At 33.3% G+C, this 18,013-nt stretch overlaps 1 protein-coding gene across 1 annotated transcript in view; it reads right to left on the reverse strand.

Moving 5' to 3' along the window:
* lrp1ba (low density lipoprotein receptor-related protein 1Ba) overlaps nucleotides 1–18,013 on the reverse strand; it is a 407,482-nt gene that overhangs the window by 11,386 nt on the left and 378,083 nt on the right. Inside the window, 5 exon segments of the mRNA XM_056448564.1 lie at nucleotides 3,158–3,262; nucleotides 4,949–5,123; nucleotides 7,351–7,512; nucleotides 10,518–10,682; nucleotides 12,547–12,672. Of these exon segments, the coding sequence (XP_056304539.1) occupies nucleotides 3,158–3,262; nucleotides 4,949–5,123; nucleotides 7,351–7,512; nucleotides 10,518–10,682; nucleotides 12,547–12,672 (733 nt within the window).

The raw sequence follows: 18,013 nt of genomic DNA on the forward strand, positions 1-18,013 counted from the left end.
ACACACACACACATCTTCCATCTAATTTCCTACAAACCATAGACTTAAAGCCCTTTCATCCTCTGAGACCCATGAAAACAATCTTTAAAACACTGCTGGGAGGAAAAAAAAAATCATTGATGGGGTGATGTGAAATCAAACAGCTCTCAATAACCCGGACGCACTTGCTCTTCATCTTAATACTCTCATTTTCCAGGTAATCTCTGCATGTCTGGCCACCATCATTACCAACCCTTCACCTTCAGAGAGCAAAGAAAAGCACTGAATCCTCTGCATGCAAATCCATTCATCCCTGAAGGACGCAATAGAGCTTTCAAACCCTCAATGGAGTCCAGAGATGGAAAAAGAAGCGACAATTCCACCGTAAAAAAAACATTAAAGGATTTACGTCCAAGATTTTCTTCCAAAAACAGACTTTTGCTTGTGCTTGGCTCGACTTTAAGAGCTGTAAACACATTTGTACAAACAGATTAAATGATGGATGTTGTCGTATACCATTCGCTTCAACTGTTTTGATGAAAAACCCAGAGATTTGCGCACTTATTTTCGCATGCCAATGTCTTCAAGGAAGCATCGTTTTCCTAGCTTTGCAGATAAAATGGCAAGAATAGAGACGGTGGTTGAAAAAAATATATCATATGGGGGGTTTATTGTGTGTGGACGAGGAAAGTAAAAGCTCCATCGGTGAAGGATTCAAAGCGGCCAGACAAAACTCCAATCATTTGGAGCGGAGAGATGGAGGAGCCGTACAATGCCTCAATCGCTCTCTCGCGCCGTCCATCTACCGCCTTCTTTCTTCTCATATGGATATTTTTTTTGTTCGCTTCTTTCAAAGGACGAGAAATTTTGGTAGTTTTATGCAAAAAGGATTCAAATGAGTGTAGCTGCCATTAGCTGGGAAATGGTTTCACATTCTGTGCATTTGACTGCCGCCGCCGCTTTCTCTTACGCACTTAAAAGCAGTTATTATTATTATATTTGCGGTTCCTTTTGGTGACATTAGAATTGACATATTTAACATTCCATTCATAATGTCAAGGTTTCTCGCACTTAAAATGTAGCAATTTAGTACTTCATGGGCATTTTTTGAGTGTTTCAGACTGCTCTGCTTTACTTCAGCTTTAAAACTATATGCAAATGAGCTAAGTTGTGATTTGCTAATCAAGTATTCAGATTGTTGTTATTTGCTAATCGAGTTTTTCAGACTGTTCTGCTACTGTAACTTTAAACCTACATGCAAATGAGTTCCGTTGTTAATTGCTAATCTAGTTTTTCAGACAGTTTTACTACTGTACCTTTAAAACTTTACGCAAAATAGCTCTTTTTTTATTTGCTAATCAAGTGTTTCAGATTGGTTTGCTACTGCACTTTTAAAACTATATGCAAATGAGCTCTTTTGTGATTTGTTAATCCACTTTGAGATTGTTTGATGTGATTGTGAGAACAGTAAGATGAATATCTGATTAATAAATAATCTGTTTTGTCAGTCCGATCTTGACTCAGAACAACGAATCAGAGGAGTCAGTTTGCAAACTTATCTGAAAACGACTGATTCACACATCTGATTACAAAGTTAATGAGTTAATTTTCCCACACAAAACTTATCATATTGCCTCAAGTTGGGTTGTCACGATACTGGAATTCAGTACCAATCAATATTGAAATTTTAAAAACATCCATTTTCCTACTAACATTTGAGTGTTTCAAACAACTGGAGCATTTCAAAGTCACGTCGATCTGTTGGTTTGCCTATAAGCTGACATCTTCTGATGAATCGTGATTTTGAAACGCTCCAGTGTCCCTGTATCTGTGGTTACACTCAGTAAACAGCGGTGAGTTCGGTGAACTGATAACCTTTACGGCCATTTCTGTTAAGCATGTGAATACAATGGCAAATCAGTGCTGTTCAACAACATACTCAACAGTGCTCAGATATTAGCAGGAAATAGACGAAATTTCAGTATTGATTGGTACCAAATTCCAGTATTGTGACTACCCTAGCTTCAAGAGTCTTACAATCTACAAAATAAATTGTATAAAAACTTTTTAGTCTTTAAAAACATTATTACATTTATACATTTTATAATTAAAATTACGTTAAAAAGTTACATGGAATTTATTTATTTATTTATCCAAAAATACAGTTAGACCAGTTTGGAATGGAATTTAGAATAAATATTCTACCTTATATGCACACTGTCCCTTTAAATTTGACATTTTTCTACTTTACCATTACAACTATACGCAAAAGAGCTCCAATATGGCTGGCCAGGGCGTAGCAACCAGGGGGACGGAGGGGATACATCTCCCTCACATTTAGAGACAGACCATTTAGAAACAGGTGATTAATAATTATATGAGCGTAAACTTTTGGATCTCATACAGCTGTCCACCCACTTTTAAAATGTCCACTACGCCCCTGATGACTGGCTTACATTTGATGAACTCCGATGTTTGTAAGAAAAGTAACATATATATAATTCATTCATAAATGATCTTCCTTCTGGGTCTCATCTAGCCAATGAATCAGCTGATTCATTTCACAAATGGATTTGAATCACTCGATTCGATTCATTCACAAATCTGAACCTTAAGTGACTTAATTATCTCCCTTTCTCAAAACAAAACTATAAAATGGCTTTAGACATCTTAGAAGATGAAAAATTTTAAATAGCTTTACAATACTTTATGACACATCAGCATTTTTGATGAGAAGCTTCAAAGCTTTGTGTCCTGTTCATTATAGTTTACTTAAAAATAAAAGATTACATCTGTTCTTCTAAAATGTTGGTAATGTGCATTGCAGAGAAAAATGAATGTAAGACACATTTGGCATGACTTTTAGAATGTTTTTTTTAAGTGTACTGTCTGTTTAAGAGATTTTTTTTATATGGCATGAATGGTCTTCTCTTTTTCGCTCTAATTTACAAATATGGAAGTCGATTTAAGTGTCAGATTATGGACCCCTGCTGTTATAATTCAGCCTTTTGCTATAATACTCTTCTCTCCTGTTCACCTTTACAAAACATTCATCCTCTCCAGTCAGAAAAAAAAAAATCCTATTAAAGTGGCTGCCGGAGGGAGCAATTTAAAATGAATGAATCTAAATAACGACGGGCAATTTGTTGCTATAGAAAGCTATTAAGACGTGACTCACTGACAGAACGGCAGGCCGGTTTCAGAGTCGAGGTGGCAGGTTCCTCCGTTATAACAGTATCCGTCACACAGCTGACAGCTGGCTGCGATCCTGCCATTCGTACAGCTGCAAACATCCACAACAACACACTGTGGAACACACTTAGGAGAACTTTTTTTAAATATTATACTATACTAGACAACAGAAATATAAACTGCTAAATAAATAAATTGCTAAATGAATAAATAAACTCCTAAATAAATAAATTGCTAAATCAATAAATAAACTGCTAAATAAATTAATTGCTAAATACACAAATAAACTGCTAAATAAATAAATAAATTGCTAAATACATAAATAAATTGCTAAATAAATAAATAAATTGCTAAATAAATCAATCACTAAATAAATAAATAGTTAAATGAATAAATCACTAAATAAATAAATTGCTAAATAAATACATTGGTAAATAAATAAAAAAATAAAATAAATAAATAAATAAATAAAATGCTAAATAAATAAATAAATTGCTAAATGAATAAATAAACTCCTAAATAAATAAATTGCTAAATCAATAAATAAACTGCTAAATAAATAAATTGCTAAATACACAAATAAACTGCTAAATAAATAAATAAATTGCTAAATAAATAAATAAATTGCTAAATAAATTGCTAAATAAATAAATAGTTAAATAAATAAATCACTAAATAAATAAATTGCTAAATAAATACATTACTAAATAAATAAATGAATTGACAAATAAATAAATAAACATCTAAATAAATAAATAATAATAATAAATAATTCTAAATAAATGAATAAATAAATAAATAGCTAACTAAATAAACAAATAAATTGCTAAAAAAATAATACAAATAAAATAAAATAAAATAAAATAAAATAAAATAAAATAAAATAAAATAAAATAAAACATATTTATAAATTTCCTGCGGTTCCAAATCAGAAGTATGCAACATATTACATATTTTGTGGATTATTATTGAAAAACAAAAAAAATAATAATATGAAAATATTAACTGAGATAACACAATAATTATATTATAATAATTATAAATAATAATTAATATTAATTTAAAAATATATATCATTTTATTTGTGTGTCTATATTGAGTCAAATGTTACTTCACTTAATATTTAAATACTTATTATTTTAATTGTAGATATTAATTAATTATTTTAAATGTAGATTGAAATATTTGTAAAATATGTAAACAGTATTTACATGTTATTTGTACAGATAAACAAATCTAAATTTAAATCTGATTTTAATAAATATTTTAATGTCATTTTAATAAATTTGTTAGTGATTTTGCACAGTCAAACATTTCATATATAATATAATATAATATAATATAATATAATATAATATAATATAATATAATATAATATAATATAATATAATATAATATAATATAAATTATTATAAATAAACATAATTTAATATTAATAATAAACACACACATACAAATAATAAACAAATAAATAAACAAAAAAGAATAAACAAACAAATAAATAAATGTAATAAATAAATAAATAAATAAACATATGTCCATATATATATATATATATATATATATATATATATATATATATATATATATATATATATATATATATATATATATATATATATATATATAAATATATTGCATTTCCAAAACATTACATAATATATCATCAATAAAATCCCAAAATAATTATTATTCATAACACTTCCTCCATCTACTACTAATATAACAGTTTATCGACAAATAAGTATATTATTATTTGATCAGTAACAGTACTGACTTGCAGGCGACGTCTCCAGTCTCTTCATCTACAATACACGGAGCTCCTCGGCAGCGAACACATCGGTCCGTCTCACATTTGGAGCCCTCATATCGTGTGGGACAAACACACTCCACATGTCCCGAGCTGGACAGTGTGCAGCCTTTAGAATGCGCGCAATAATGATGACAAATATCTGACACCACAAACAAAGACAGACAATTATTATGACTATTATTGACATTTTTCTCCATTTTAAAAAGAACAACTTAACTACTTCAGTTTCTCAACAATAAAAAAAACAAACAATCTGTCTATATTTCATTTTGTATGCATTTCCGAGAAGAATGACCTTTAACATTTTTTTTTATTGACATAAAAAATATTGGGTGCACTGTCCCTTTAAGAGATTTCTTAATATGGCATGAAAGACCCTTTTTCTTCATTTTTACAGACTTCACTTTTCCCGCTGGTGTCTCTCTCTAATATACAAATACGGAGGTTGATATAAGTGTTTTTTTATGGACCCCTGCTGTGATAATTCAGTCTCTTTCAGGCGTTTTGTAATGCATTCTGTATTATCTGAAAAGAACAACTGAGACATTTCTGCAGCAGCCTACAGTGCTCCCTAGGTAGGTAGTGCACTAGGGTTCATTTTACTCACAGCTGTTTTTCTAACAGATTTTCTGGAAGTTTACTTGCAACCCTCAAACAAATTGTTTAGGTAAAACCAGTGCTAGCAGGTCAAATTAACCTTTATATGGCATTTATTTTCGCTCTGTCATATTTTTGTTTTAATCCCACCTTTACCTACTGAATTAAAGATGATTCGTTTTAGTCACATTGGATAAAACGGTGATTTATGGATCCCAAACTGCCATTAGAAGCAATAAAAGATGAGTGATGGAGAATCTGATGACATGAGTGAATGTTGTGTCCATCAGCATCATAGATAATGCCTCAACACGGGTGTAAATTATAAGGGGGATTTGGCACCCCTAATTAATGCTTGAACCCTCCTGAAGAAAGTCAAAAACAAGATGTGTGTGTGTGTGTGTGTGTGTGTGTGTGTGTGTGTGCGTGTGCGTGTGTGTGTGTACTGGTTTATGTGATTTAAAGGGACACAAATTGTATGACATCAGTATGACTTAGTTGTGCTTTAATGAGCTTATTAAGGTTAAGGTTAGGGCATGTCCTAGATCTGTCCCTGCAATTCAAAATGCTTAAAAATCATACTTAATGGGGTCTTTTGAAATTCTAAATCTGCCAGAGGTTTTATGTGAGATTTGTGTTTAGGTCGAGAGTGGGAACGAGCCATATTATAAGCAACTTATACAGTAAAAATACATCATGCCTATGGAGACCCTGTAAACCATGTACAAGTATATGTGTGAGTACAGGTTGATGTGGTTCGCAGGGACACAAAGTTGTATTATGACATCAGTATGACTTAGTTGTGCTCTAATAAGCTTATTAAGGTTAAGGTTAGGGCATGTCCTAGTTGTGTCCCTGCAATTCAAAATGCTTAAAAATTATACTTAATGGGGTCTTTTGAAACTCAAAATCGGCCAGAAGTTTCATGTGAGGATTGAGTTTAGGTCTATGAGTGGGAACGAGTCATGTTAAAAGCAGCTTTTACAGTATAAAATACATTATGCCTATGGAGTCCCCGTAAACCATGTTATGAGTGGGAACGAGTCATGTTATAAGCAGCTTTTGCAGTATAAAATACATTATGCCTATAGAGTCCCCGTAAACCATGTACAAGTATATATATATATATATATATATATATATATATATATATATATATATATATATATATATATATATATATATATATATATATATATATATATATATATATATATATATATATGTGTGTGTGTGTGTGTGTGTGTGTGTGTGTGTGTGTGTGTGTCTGTGTGTACAGGTTTATGTGGTTTACATGGACACAAAACTGTATAATGACATGGGAATGACTTAGTTGTACCCTTTTAAGCTGGTTAGGGTATGTCCTATGTGTGTCCCTGTATTTCCCTAAATAGTGGAAAATAGTTTGCATTGATTTGTATCTTAGATAAAACAAATATTGATAATTAATTTATATTCAATATACATTTGACCACTTCATAACGGTTCATACCATTGTGAATGCATGATTGTGCCAGCAGTCTAGAGTTTGTTTATACAAGTGTACTATTCATACGTAAAAAAATAGCATTTAAAATAGCATTTTAGAACGCATTATACCCTCCATCTCAGTCAAGTTTTAGTGATTGGGCAAGTTGGAATGTAATTTCGACTATTTTCAGGGGCCAATGGGGTGCTTTTGTTGTGAAAACCTGGCAACCCTGGTACTAGGATTTTTTAATGCTAGTAAAGAGCTAATTGCATTATTAGAGTTAAATTGTGCTACTGACGGTGTTGACAGCGCTCTCCGGTGTACTCGGCTGGACACTGACACACAGGCTGATTTCCCAGAGTCACATCACAGGAGCCTCCGTTCAGACAGAAACCATCACACAACCTCTGTTCACACAGAGAACCACTAAAGCCCAGAGCACAGCGACATGTGGCTTTCCCTACAACACACACAGAGAGAGAGAGAGACAGTAAACACACACATGCTCTGTCAGCTTTGTATATATACAGAACTACCTAAACAAACTGAACATTTGATTCTGAAAACAAGAGGTCAGAAATGATGTAGAAATGGAAACAAATACACTAATAATCCTCATTTGCAGGACGCTTTCACTTTTTCGCTGCTTTCACTTTCACTTTTTAATTGAGTAAATATTAGTGCTGTCAAATGATTAATCGCATCCAAAAATGCTTATTTGCATTTACTATGTGCATTATGATGTGTGTACTCACTGTGTACAAATAGTGTATATAACAAATACAAAAGCAAAATATTTATATAAAATATGTATTTATAGTCATCTAAATTGTATTAGATATTGTATTAGATACTAATATTTAATTATTTTTTTTCTTATAAATATCATTATAAAAAACAAATATATATACATAAAAATATTTTAAACTATATTTATGAAATATTCATGAAATATTTATATTTTATATTATTTTTATTAATTTATTTTTATTATATATATATATATATATATATATATATATATATATATATATATATATATATATATATATATATATATATATAATGTATTTATTTATATTTATAAAATAAATATTGTCAATAGTATGTGAATAAATTGGCAATTATTTTTTCCTGAACAGAATATCACATTTTGCAATGTATATTTACATTCTAAAACCTTTCCTACACAAACAACTATCATTGAACTTTCATTGAACTTTATGATTTAATATTTATATTTGAAAATATGTATATTTTATTTTCTGTACTGAACTAAATCTTGTCCTCAATTTGCATTATGAATGCGGAGATTTACATAACTCCTCATACACTATTTTAACAATTACTTTCCTTCTTTTATCAGTAATTTATTAAATATCAGTTTTTCTTCATCATAGATTTTTCAGATGTTCCCTAATCCATTAATATTGATCAGTGAACATTTTTATTTCCTCTGTATTTAAACCAATAAAAACACATTCACTTTTATATGATTCATACAACTCCATTAACAACGTATAATATCACATACACTCATTTGACACATTATAGACTGACATGAAAACAAAAAAAAAAACCTCACAGTCAAGACGACTTGATTTCCAGGCTAATCATGCAAATGACAGAGCGCTGGGCTAGTGTTAGCCAACAGAATCTGACAGAGCTTTACTGTACATCCGCTGGCTTGATTTCCGTCTGCCAGCTGCTCACAATGACAGTTTTTAACAGAAAAAACGTCAACAGAAACAATCCAGCCTGGTTTTCAGACGCTAGCAACTGATCTCCTTCCAGCTTCTGCCTGCTGCCAAAATGCTCAAAGGGAGCGTTGATTTACGCAACACCTTCATCATGACGTGTTTTCTGTAAAGGTTATGCTTACAGGAACATTTGCTGTCCCCAAAAACAGACAATGCCTGAAGATGACACACACGAGAGGTTCTGAAATGTTCATTGGCGTTAACAATAACAGATTCTCTAATTACCTGTCCAAAATCACTAATACTGCATAATATTTTATAGTCTGGGTGAACTAGAGAATGAAAATCCTGTCATTATTTATTAAATATTTTGTTATTATCTTCATGATTTTGTAAACGTTATTTTATGTGGAAGGCAATAGTTTGTTAGCTGGATGTTCCTGCTGCTCAGTTAAAAATAAAAAGTGTGTAAAAACAGCCACCTTTAAAAAGACTCATTTTTAACTTTTTTATAGTTTTATTTACTATTTTATTTTTTATTTAAACTTTACCTTTTATTTGTCATATGAAAATAATTAAATATATTTAAATTTATCATATAACCAGTTATTATTATTATTCATTTTCTTTTCAGCTTAGTGCCTTTATTAATCTGGGGTCGCCACAGCGGAATAAACCGCCAACTTATCTAGCATATGTTTTACGCAGCAGATGCCCAGCTGCAACCCATCACTGTGAAACATCCATACACTCTCATTCACACTTATACACTACGGACAATTTAGCCTACCCAATTCACCTGTATCGCATGTCTTTGGGCTTCTGGGGGAAACCGGAGCACCCAGAGGAAACCCGTGCGGACACAGGGAAAACATGCAAACTCCACACAGAAATGCCAACTGACCCAGCCGGGGCTCGAACCAGTGACCTTCTTGCTGTAAGGTGATATCGCTGCCCACTGCGCAACCGTGTCACCCATTATTATTATTATTTTTATTATTATTATCATTATTATTATTTTTTTTATTATTACTATTATTATTATTATTTTTATTATTATTATCATTATTATTATTTTTTATTATTACTATTATTATTATTATTTTTTTTAAAATTATTATTATTTATTATTATTACTATTATTATTATTATTATTATTATTATTATTATTATTATTATTATTATTATTATTATTATTATTTTAGCACTGTTTCATTATAAATGCTTGAAATGAAGTACATATCATGCTGTGAATATTTATTTATTTTTAGAAACAAAATGTAACATTTCTTCAATGTTTAAACAATTTTTATCATAATAAATCAGAATTTAAAATAGAATAAATGGTGTCCTAAATAAATAAATGAATAAATACTGACTAAAATATATATTTAAATATATATTAAGCTAACTGTGTTTCAATAAATATATTTTTGAAATTGAAAATATATAAAATATTTATTATTTCAAGCTTCACATATTGAAATCTATTTCAAAATCAATTTCAAGGTCAAGGACTTTTCCAAGCTTTCAGCAGAATGTGGATGGAGAGCAAAAGTATAGAGTTGCATTTTAAATTCCTTATTTTTCTTACAGTAAAAAGTTAATGAGTTTTCTAGGAAAATATGAGATGCGGGTATTTAAAAACATGTTTATATACATTTCCTTTGGAGCAGGGTTCAAACTTGTGTTTCTGGCCTTTTTTGCATTAGAAATCAACAAATTTATAGATAAAGTATATATAAAAAAAAAAAAAAGTGCCAACCTAGTGGAGATCCAGTGCAGGTTCCTCCATTGAGACAGTAGTCTTTACAGTGGCTGATTTCACAGCGTTCACCAGAGTAATTTGGCCAACAGAAGCAGCGGGATTCCCCTCGTTCATTAGTGATACACCGACCTCCGTTCTCACAGGCGGGACGACACAGATCTCCTAAAACACAAGTAAAAACTGTTCACTTCCATCATATTCCACAAACAAAAATAAAACTTTAAGGATGTAGCTTTAATATGTAAAGATAGAACCTGCTGTGAGCTCAGATAACTTATTTGTTTCGTCAAAGTGATTTACAAGTAAATTTGTGATGAAAATTACATTACCCATGATGCTGTGCAGAAATTCCACCAATCAGAGAGTTGAGGAAAGAAAACACACTAGTACAGTTAACTATGCTATCTACGGCTGTTTGTCCATTCCAAAAATGCAGAGAATGGGCTTGCATTCTCTTGGAGACCTGTCTTGCCAGGTCACCTTAGAAGAACAAACTCGGGAGACCGTGAAAACAAAGTGTCCTGTGAGATATGAGATGGTGCGTTCTTCCTGATGGTATTCCCTTCCCTTCATGTAGTTTAATCTGAAAATTATTTTAAAATTACAGCATTCATTTATATATATATAACATGCACAATACAAATAAAAAAGATTTTATTAGGAATATTAGCAAATAAACACCCTTAATGTGTTTATGCCTTAATTAAGATTTTCATGGTAATGTTTACGTTCACAGTCTTATTTAGGGAAATTCCTGAGAGTCTCTGAATGCTGCACTTTCCACCTCCTTTATTCGGCCGCAATGACTTCTAGGACTTCTTGATCAAGTTTTGTGCTCAAATTTTGTAACTGAACTTAATAATTACGTTAAACAAGAATACAAGGACACAAGATTGCTGAAAAATGCACACTATCTGTTCATGGAATCATTTACTGATTTATACATTTCATTAAATCAACAAAATCCATCAAAATTTTTTTTTATTTTTATTTATTTTTTCTAAATTACATTAATAAACAATATACAAATTTGGAAACTAATAAATGCAATACAGTGATACTGATCATTGAAATCTCAACATATAAAATAATTGTAAAAAAATAAATGAATGAATAAATGAATAAATAAATAATTTATTTTATAATTTAATACAATTTTATAATTTGAATAGTAATAATTTAAATAATAATAATTTAATTAATAATAATAATAATTTAATTCTATAACAAAAAATAATAAATAAAACAATATATGAGTGAAATAATTGATTAACTAACTCATTCTCATTGAATTAATTATTAATTTTGAATAATTATCAATAATTTTTTATATATAATAATTCTATAATAATAATTCTTCTATGTAATAAATTATTTGATGCGTTTGACATTCATACATTTATTTGTTTTTCAGTCAACACTGTAAAAATGTGTTATTCTGTTTTTATTCTAGCTGAAATAAAACAAATAAGACTTTATAGAGAAGAAAAAATATTATCACACATACAGTGAAAATTTCTTTGCTCTATTAAACATCATTTGGGAAATATTCAAAACTGAAACAAAAAACTTCAAAGGGGGTTTAATAAATCTGACTTCAACTGTAATAAATCCAGAAAGAAACTGAAAACTGCCAAATGGTCTATACAGTATTAACGGTGAATTTACATCTTATTTTACCTAATCTATTGTGTATTAATGCACATATTTAATAATAAACCACAGTCTATTAATTATCGGTCCAATTTTAACTGCTTATATATGAAACAACACAATCAAACCACAATTCCATTAGCAAACAGCGCTAATGGAACAACCCATCCTCTCTGAGTAAATAAACACCAGCATCACGATGGCGGTTTCTTCTAGCGTGCGGCTTCTAGGTGGGCAAAGGGCCAGGAATAGTAAAAGCCTTCAGTCAGAATCACTCAAGTGAAACGTTTGAGTTTGACACGCGAGCGCTCTGGGCTCCCCGGGTCACGCCGGGGATCTGGTTGCGATGTAAAAGCGCGTCTGACAGATGTACCTGAGATGTTGGTGTCTGTGCAGGTCCTGTTGAGCAGAATCTTCCCCTCAGGACACACACACCTGGCCCCGCTGGGGTTCAGGAGACATAGGAACGCACAACTCATCTGCGCGCACGGGTTCGACACTGAGAAACACACACAGAGAAAAACAACATTAAGATTATTACACATGCTGGTTTTGTTATTGAAATAAATGGTCAAACTGAATCATAATTCATCTCGTATGTGTTTAATGTAGTTTGCTCAACATAATGGAGATAAATATGACGAAAAATAACATGTTTTTAATGCTTTCAATATACAGTATTGATATAAAATACTTTATGCTCTTTTTAATGGCTCATTTGCACAATGGACCCTTTTCACAAGACTATTGATGCATTTAACGGTCATCATAATCTTAAATCCTTGAAAGTTTTTAATGTTTTGATTTTTTAAAAAGCGTATGAATATTTATATGCTTTTATGAATGTATTATATCATCTTTGCATCAAATTACAAAAAACGAATTACCTCTTACGCGAGGTGTTTCTAATACAGCATTTATGGGGCTGAGAGTAAATTAGACTTCATTCTCTCTTCTGGATGTCGTCATCAGTCTCACACAATTTTTTTCCTTTTTCTGAAAGTCTTGATAACACATCGTGGAGGTTTTTTTTTTTTTTTATTATTTCAGCAAATAGGATTGTTAAAAAATTCTTTGTTGTAATCTATGATTCACTGTGTTCTAAGTTTATCCAGCTATGACGACTTCTGCTGCTGAGAAACCCGGAAATGTGAAAAGGGTCTATGATAAAATATTTGGGTCAATTGTGTCAAAAGTAAAACATTTTTTTTTGTATTTTTAGTTTAGAAATGTTTGTAAAACAAAGCAAAATTCAAATAAATCTAAAAAAATCAGAATTTCTAAAGATTTCCAAAGATTTCTGCTTACATTCTTAAAACAAAGCAAAGCTAACAAAATGTAAATAAATTAGTTTTAAAAAATTGCGAATCCGTAGTGTAGCAAAATATGTTGTTAAATTGTTACATCATTGTAAAATGTTACATCATTGTTAAATTGCAAACAGCAAAAGCGAACAAAAATATTTTAACGCTAAATGTTATGTTTAATAATAACAAATTAAATATATGTTTAATTTTGAATAAATAAATAATACATAAATATAAACCAGAAATCTGTTCATGTTTTTTTTTCTAGGCAAAGTATTTCGTTAAACAAAACAAACATAAAGAATTGTGTAACTGAAAACAAAACCATTTCCTAACAAAACATTTAGCTGAATTGTTTAAAAAAAAGAAAACACTAAACAAAATAAAAAGCAATTTAGTGTAGAAAAAACATTATTAAATTGATAAAACTAACAAATCAAATAAACGGACGCTTATTATTGTGTACAATGGAAAATTCCCATGATCAACAAGTATGATCAACTTTGTATTCAGAAACTGGCCAATCATAAAAGGTCATTTGCATATAGTCTTAAAGGAAAAGTACCAAAACAGGTAGTGAAACATCAAGCATAAAAGATGCTGAAAAACATGCATTAAACACTAATTCACACACACCAAAAAAAAACCCCAACTCTGACTAATATTAGACATGGAGCTTGGAGAAAAACGTTGCCAGTGTTATAATACATATTCACCTGAAACATGACATTATCTTTAGCATATACTAACTATAACAATAACTTTATCTCTACAACGTTTAGATGTGATGTGTGAATATGTCTTTTTATGTTTAGTCTTTTGCAGGATATACTGTGCATCATCTTCAATAAAGCTTTCGAGCGTAAAAACAGATGACAAATAACGCTGCTAAAAACCTCCGGAAAGCTGGAAAGAGATCAGCAGAGGATAAGAAGTGGAAAAAACAAACTAATAGAAGATGAGGAATGAAAACACACAAGACGACCAGAGGATAAATAAGAGCAGTTCACATGGGTCAAAATAACATCTAATGGAGTAAAAAAGAATATACAGTTGAAGTCAGATTTATTAGCCCCATGAATTATTAGCCCCCCTGTTTATTTTTTCCCCAATTTCTGTTTAACAGAGAGAAGATTTTTTTTAATACATTTCTAAACATAATAGTTTTAATAACTCATTTCTAATAACTGATTTATTTGATCTTTGTCATGATGACAGTAAATAATATTTGACTAGATATTTTTCAAGACACTTCTATACAGCTTAAAGTGACATTTAAAGGCTTAACTAGGTTAATTAGGTTAACTAGGCAGGTTAGGGTAATTAGGCAAGTTATAGTATAACGATGGTTTGTTCTGTAGACTATTGAAAAAATATAGCTTAAAGAGGCTAATAATATTGACCTTAAAATGTTTTTTTTTTAAATTCTAAACTGTGTTTATTCTAGCTTAAATAAATAAAATAAGACTTTCTCCAGAAGAAAAAATATCAGACATACTGTCGAAATTTCCTTGCTCTGTTAAACATCATTTGGGAAATATTTCAAAAAGAAAAAAAAATTCAAAGGGGGGCTAATAATTCTGACTTCAAATGTATGCTGCATATTAGCAGTTCAATCAGTTCATTTTCATCATTTTTTATTAGTTTGTTTATTGTGTGAGTTGTGACCATTATTTAGAATGCATCGCTTTAATGTTTCCATGGAGATGGATCAATTTTATTATGTGATACACTGTAGTTCTAAGATTTATGTATATATTCATTTGTTGGTTATTTTTTCCCTTTTCTACAAATACAGACTAAAATCCTAACTGTGTTATTACGTATCTGATATTCTGATTCTCAAATGTGTGTTAGAACATGTATTTTGTCATTTAAACATGCCATTTAGCCTGTACTGTAAAATAGTACAATAGTTGTTTTGAAAACTATGTCGATTCAACTCATCTTAAGTAAGTAGTTTGAACAATCAGGAAAAATTATTTTGTCAAGAGTTTCATCAAGTGCAGGTGTCATGGATTGGTCAGGCTCTCACGACCCCCACTCACGAAGATCACCATCACCTGACTTCTAATGAGCACACAGCTGCATCACATTCACGAGCACCAGATAAAAGCACAGCACTCCAGTCGCTCATTGTCCGGGCTCGTCTCGACGAAAGCGGACAACTGAGCGACCACTCAGCGTAGTCATCCTCAGCTAAACAAACGATTTACTTACCTGTTCTCTTTGTATTCCTCCTAGTCTTCCTGGTCCTCCCGAATCGTCCTGTCTTCCAGTCCTTCCAAGTCTGTGTCATCCTCTGTCAGCTGTATCTGGTGTGTGCTGTCCATCCTCGTGTATTCCTGTTACCCAGCCACGGAGGAAAAGACCCCAACATCATTCCTGATCCTCCTGGCTATCCTTCATGTGCTCCTTGTTGTCATTCAATAAACACCCTAACGTTTCCTTACCTCTGTCTCCTGTCCGCTTCATAACAGAAGCCCGGACCCATAACGACGACAACATGAGCACCCTCGATCACTTTCAAGAGCTGGTGGACCAGTTGAAGCGGATTCTACAGCCACCAGCTCCACTTTCCAACGCACCACCAGCACCGAGCACTTCCGCCTCCACAGTTTCTTCTTCGGCCCTTCCTTCCAGTCCCATGGCCCGACCAGCGCCCTACTCAGGCGGAGCGGGGGAGTGCAATGGTTTTCTGTTACAATGTTCCCTCATATTCGAAATGCAACCTTCTCTATATCCCACAGATAAGTCAAAGATCGCCTACATCGTATCACTACTCTCTGGACCTGCACTTAAATGGGCTGAGACGATCTGGAACCAAGCCGGGCCGGTCATGAATTCCATCACTACCTTCACGGAGTATTTCAAAGAGGTGTTTGGACGTTCTGATGGGGAAGTAGCCGCTGGAGAGCAGCTGTATCATCTAAAGCAAGGTACTCTATCTACACAGGAATATGCTCTCCGGTTTCGCACTCTAGCAGCTGCAAGTGGATGGAATGAGAGATCGTTGTTGACCACGTACCGGCTCGGCTTGGAACCCACTCTCCGAATCCAGCTGGCCACATTAGATGATACAATGGGTCTGGAGAGATTCATCCAACATTCTCTCCGATGTTCCGATCGTCTCCGTTCCTATCAACAGGACACCATCACCCCCCTCGTCTGCACTCCTCCAATCGCCTGAGTCAACAGCCTCTCCAGAACCAGAACCCATGATAATAGAGTCTGGAAGACTGACATCAGCGGAACGACAGAGGAGGCTGACCCGGGGTCTGTGTCTATACTGCGGTGTCAGTGGACACACCCGTATGGAGTGTCCCCTTCGTCCCATTCGGACTTCAGTGAGTGTATTCAGTACGAATATTGAACAATGTAAACCACTTACCACCACCGTACAAATAACTACTGCCTCTATTTCTCTCCTTGTCACAGCCCTCATCGACTCCGGGTCAGCAGGGAACTTCATCTCCCAATCCCTCTGTCGTCAACTCCACCTCCGTACTGAGGCGTCCTCGCATATATACCAGATACAACCGATAACCCAGTGCACTCGATCTTCGACCCGTATCCATCGACAATGCGAAGACATCCTTCTTCAAGTGGGGCTGTTACATCAAGAGAGGATTCAATTTCTGGTTCTGGAGGGTGCAAATATGGACATCATTCTAGGGCGCCCGTGGCTGGTGAAGCACGATCCCATCATCTCTTGGGGCACAGGAGAGATAAAGAAATGGGGATCTGGATGTACACCTACCTGTTTTCCAAATCTCCCTCTTCAAGGTCGGAACCCCATTTCTTTGTTTGCAACATCGGTCGAGAGCCCTCCTGAGAAGCAGTCTATCCACATTCCTAAGGAGTACAGCTCCTTTCATGATGTCTTCTGCCCCAAGAGAGCTTCCCAGCTACCGCCGCATCGGCCATGGGACTGCGCGATCGACCTAGTTCCAGATGCCCAGTTGCCAAGAGGTAGGATCTACCCGCTCTCGCTTCCAGAGAATCAGGCAATGGAAGATTACATAAGGGAGGCTCTGAGTCAGGGGTACATACGTCACTCAAAATCACCAGCCGCCTCAAGCTTCTTCTTTGTGGCCAAGAAGGACGGAGGGCTGCGTCCATGCATCGACTACAGGGTCCTAAATAACGGTACAGTAAAATACCGATATCCCCTTCCTCTGGTACCAGCCGCTTTGGAACAGCTCCGAGAAGCTAAAGTCTTCACTAAATTGGACCTCCGCAGCGCGTATAATCTGATAAGAATACGTGAGGGGGACCAATGGAAGACAGCATTCGTGACCCCTACTGGCCACTATGAATATGAGGTCATGCCTTACGGTCTGGTCAACGCCCCCTCCGTATTCCAAAACTTCATTCATGAAGTCCTCCGGGAGTTTCTTCACCACTTTGTAATAGTGTACATAGATGACATCCTCATTTACTCCCGGAGTGAGGCCGAACATCGCCAACACGTTGCGGAGGTCCTACACACATTGAGAGAACATCACCTCTACCTCAAAGCGGAGAAATGCT

This window comes from Danio aesculapii, chromosome 22 (genome assembly GCF_903798145.1).
Source record: "Danio aesculapii chromosome 22, fDanAes4.1, whole genome shotgun sequence".
NCBI classification, from domain to species: domain Eukaryota; kingdom Metazoa; phylum Chordata; class Actinopteri; order Cypriniformes; family Danionidae; genus Danio; species Danio aesculapii.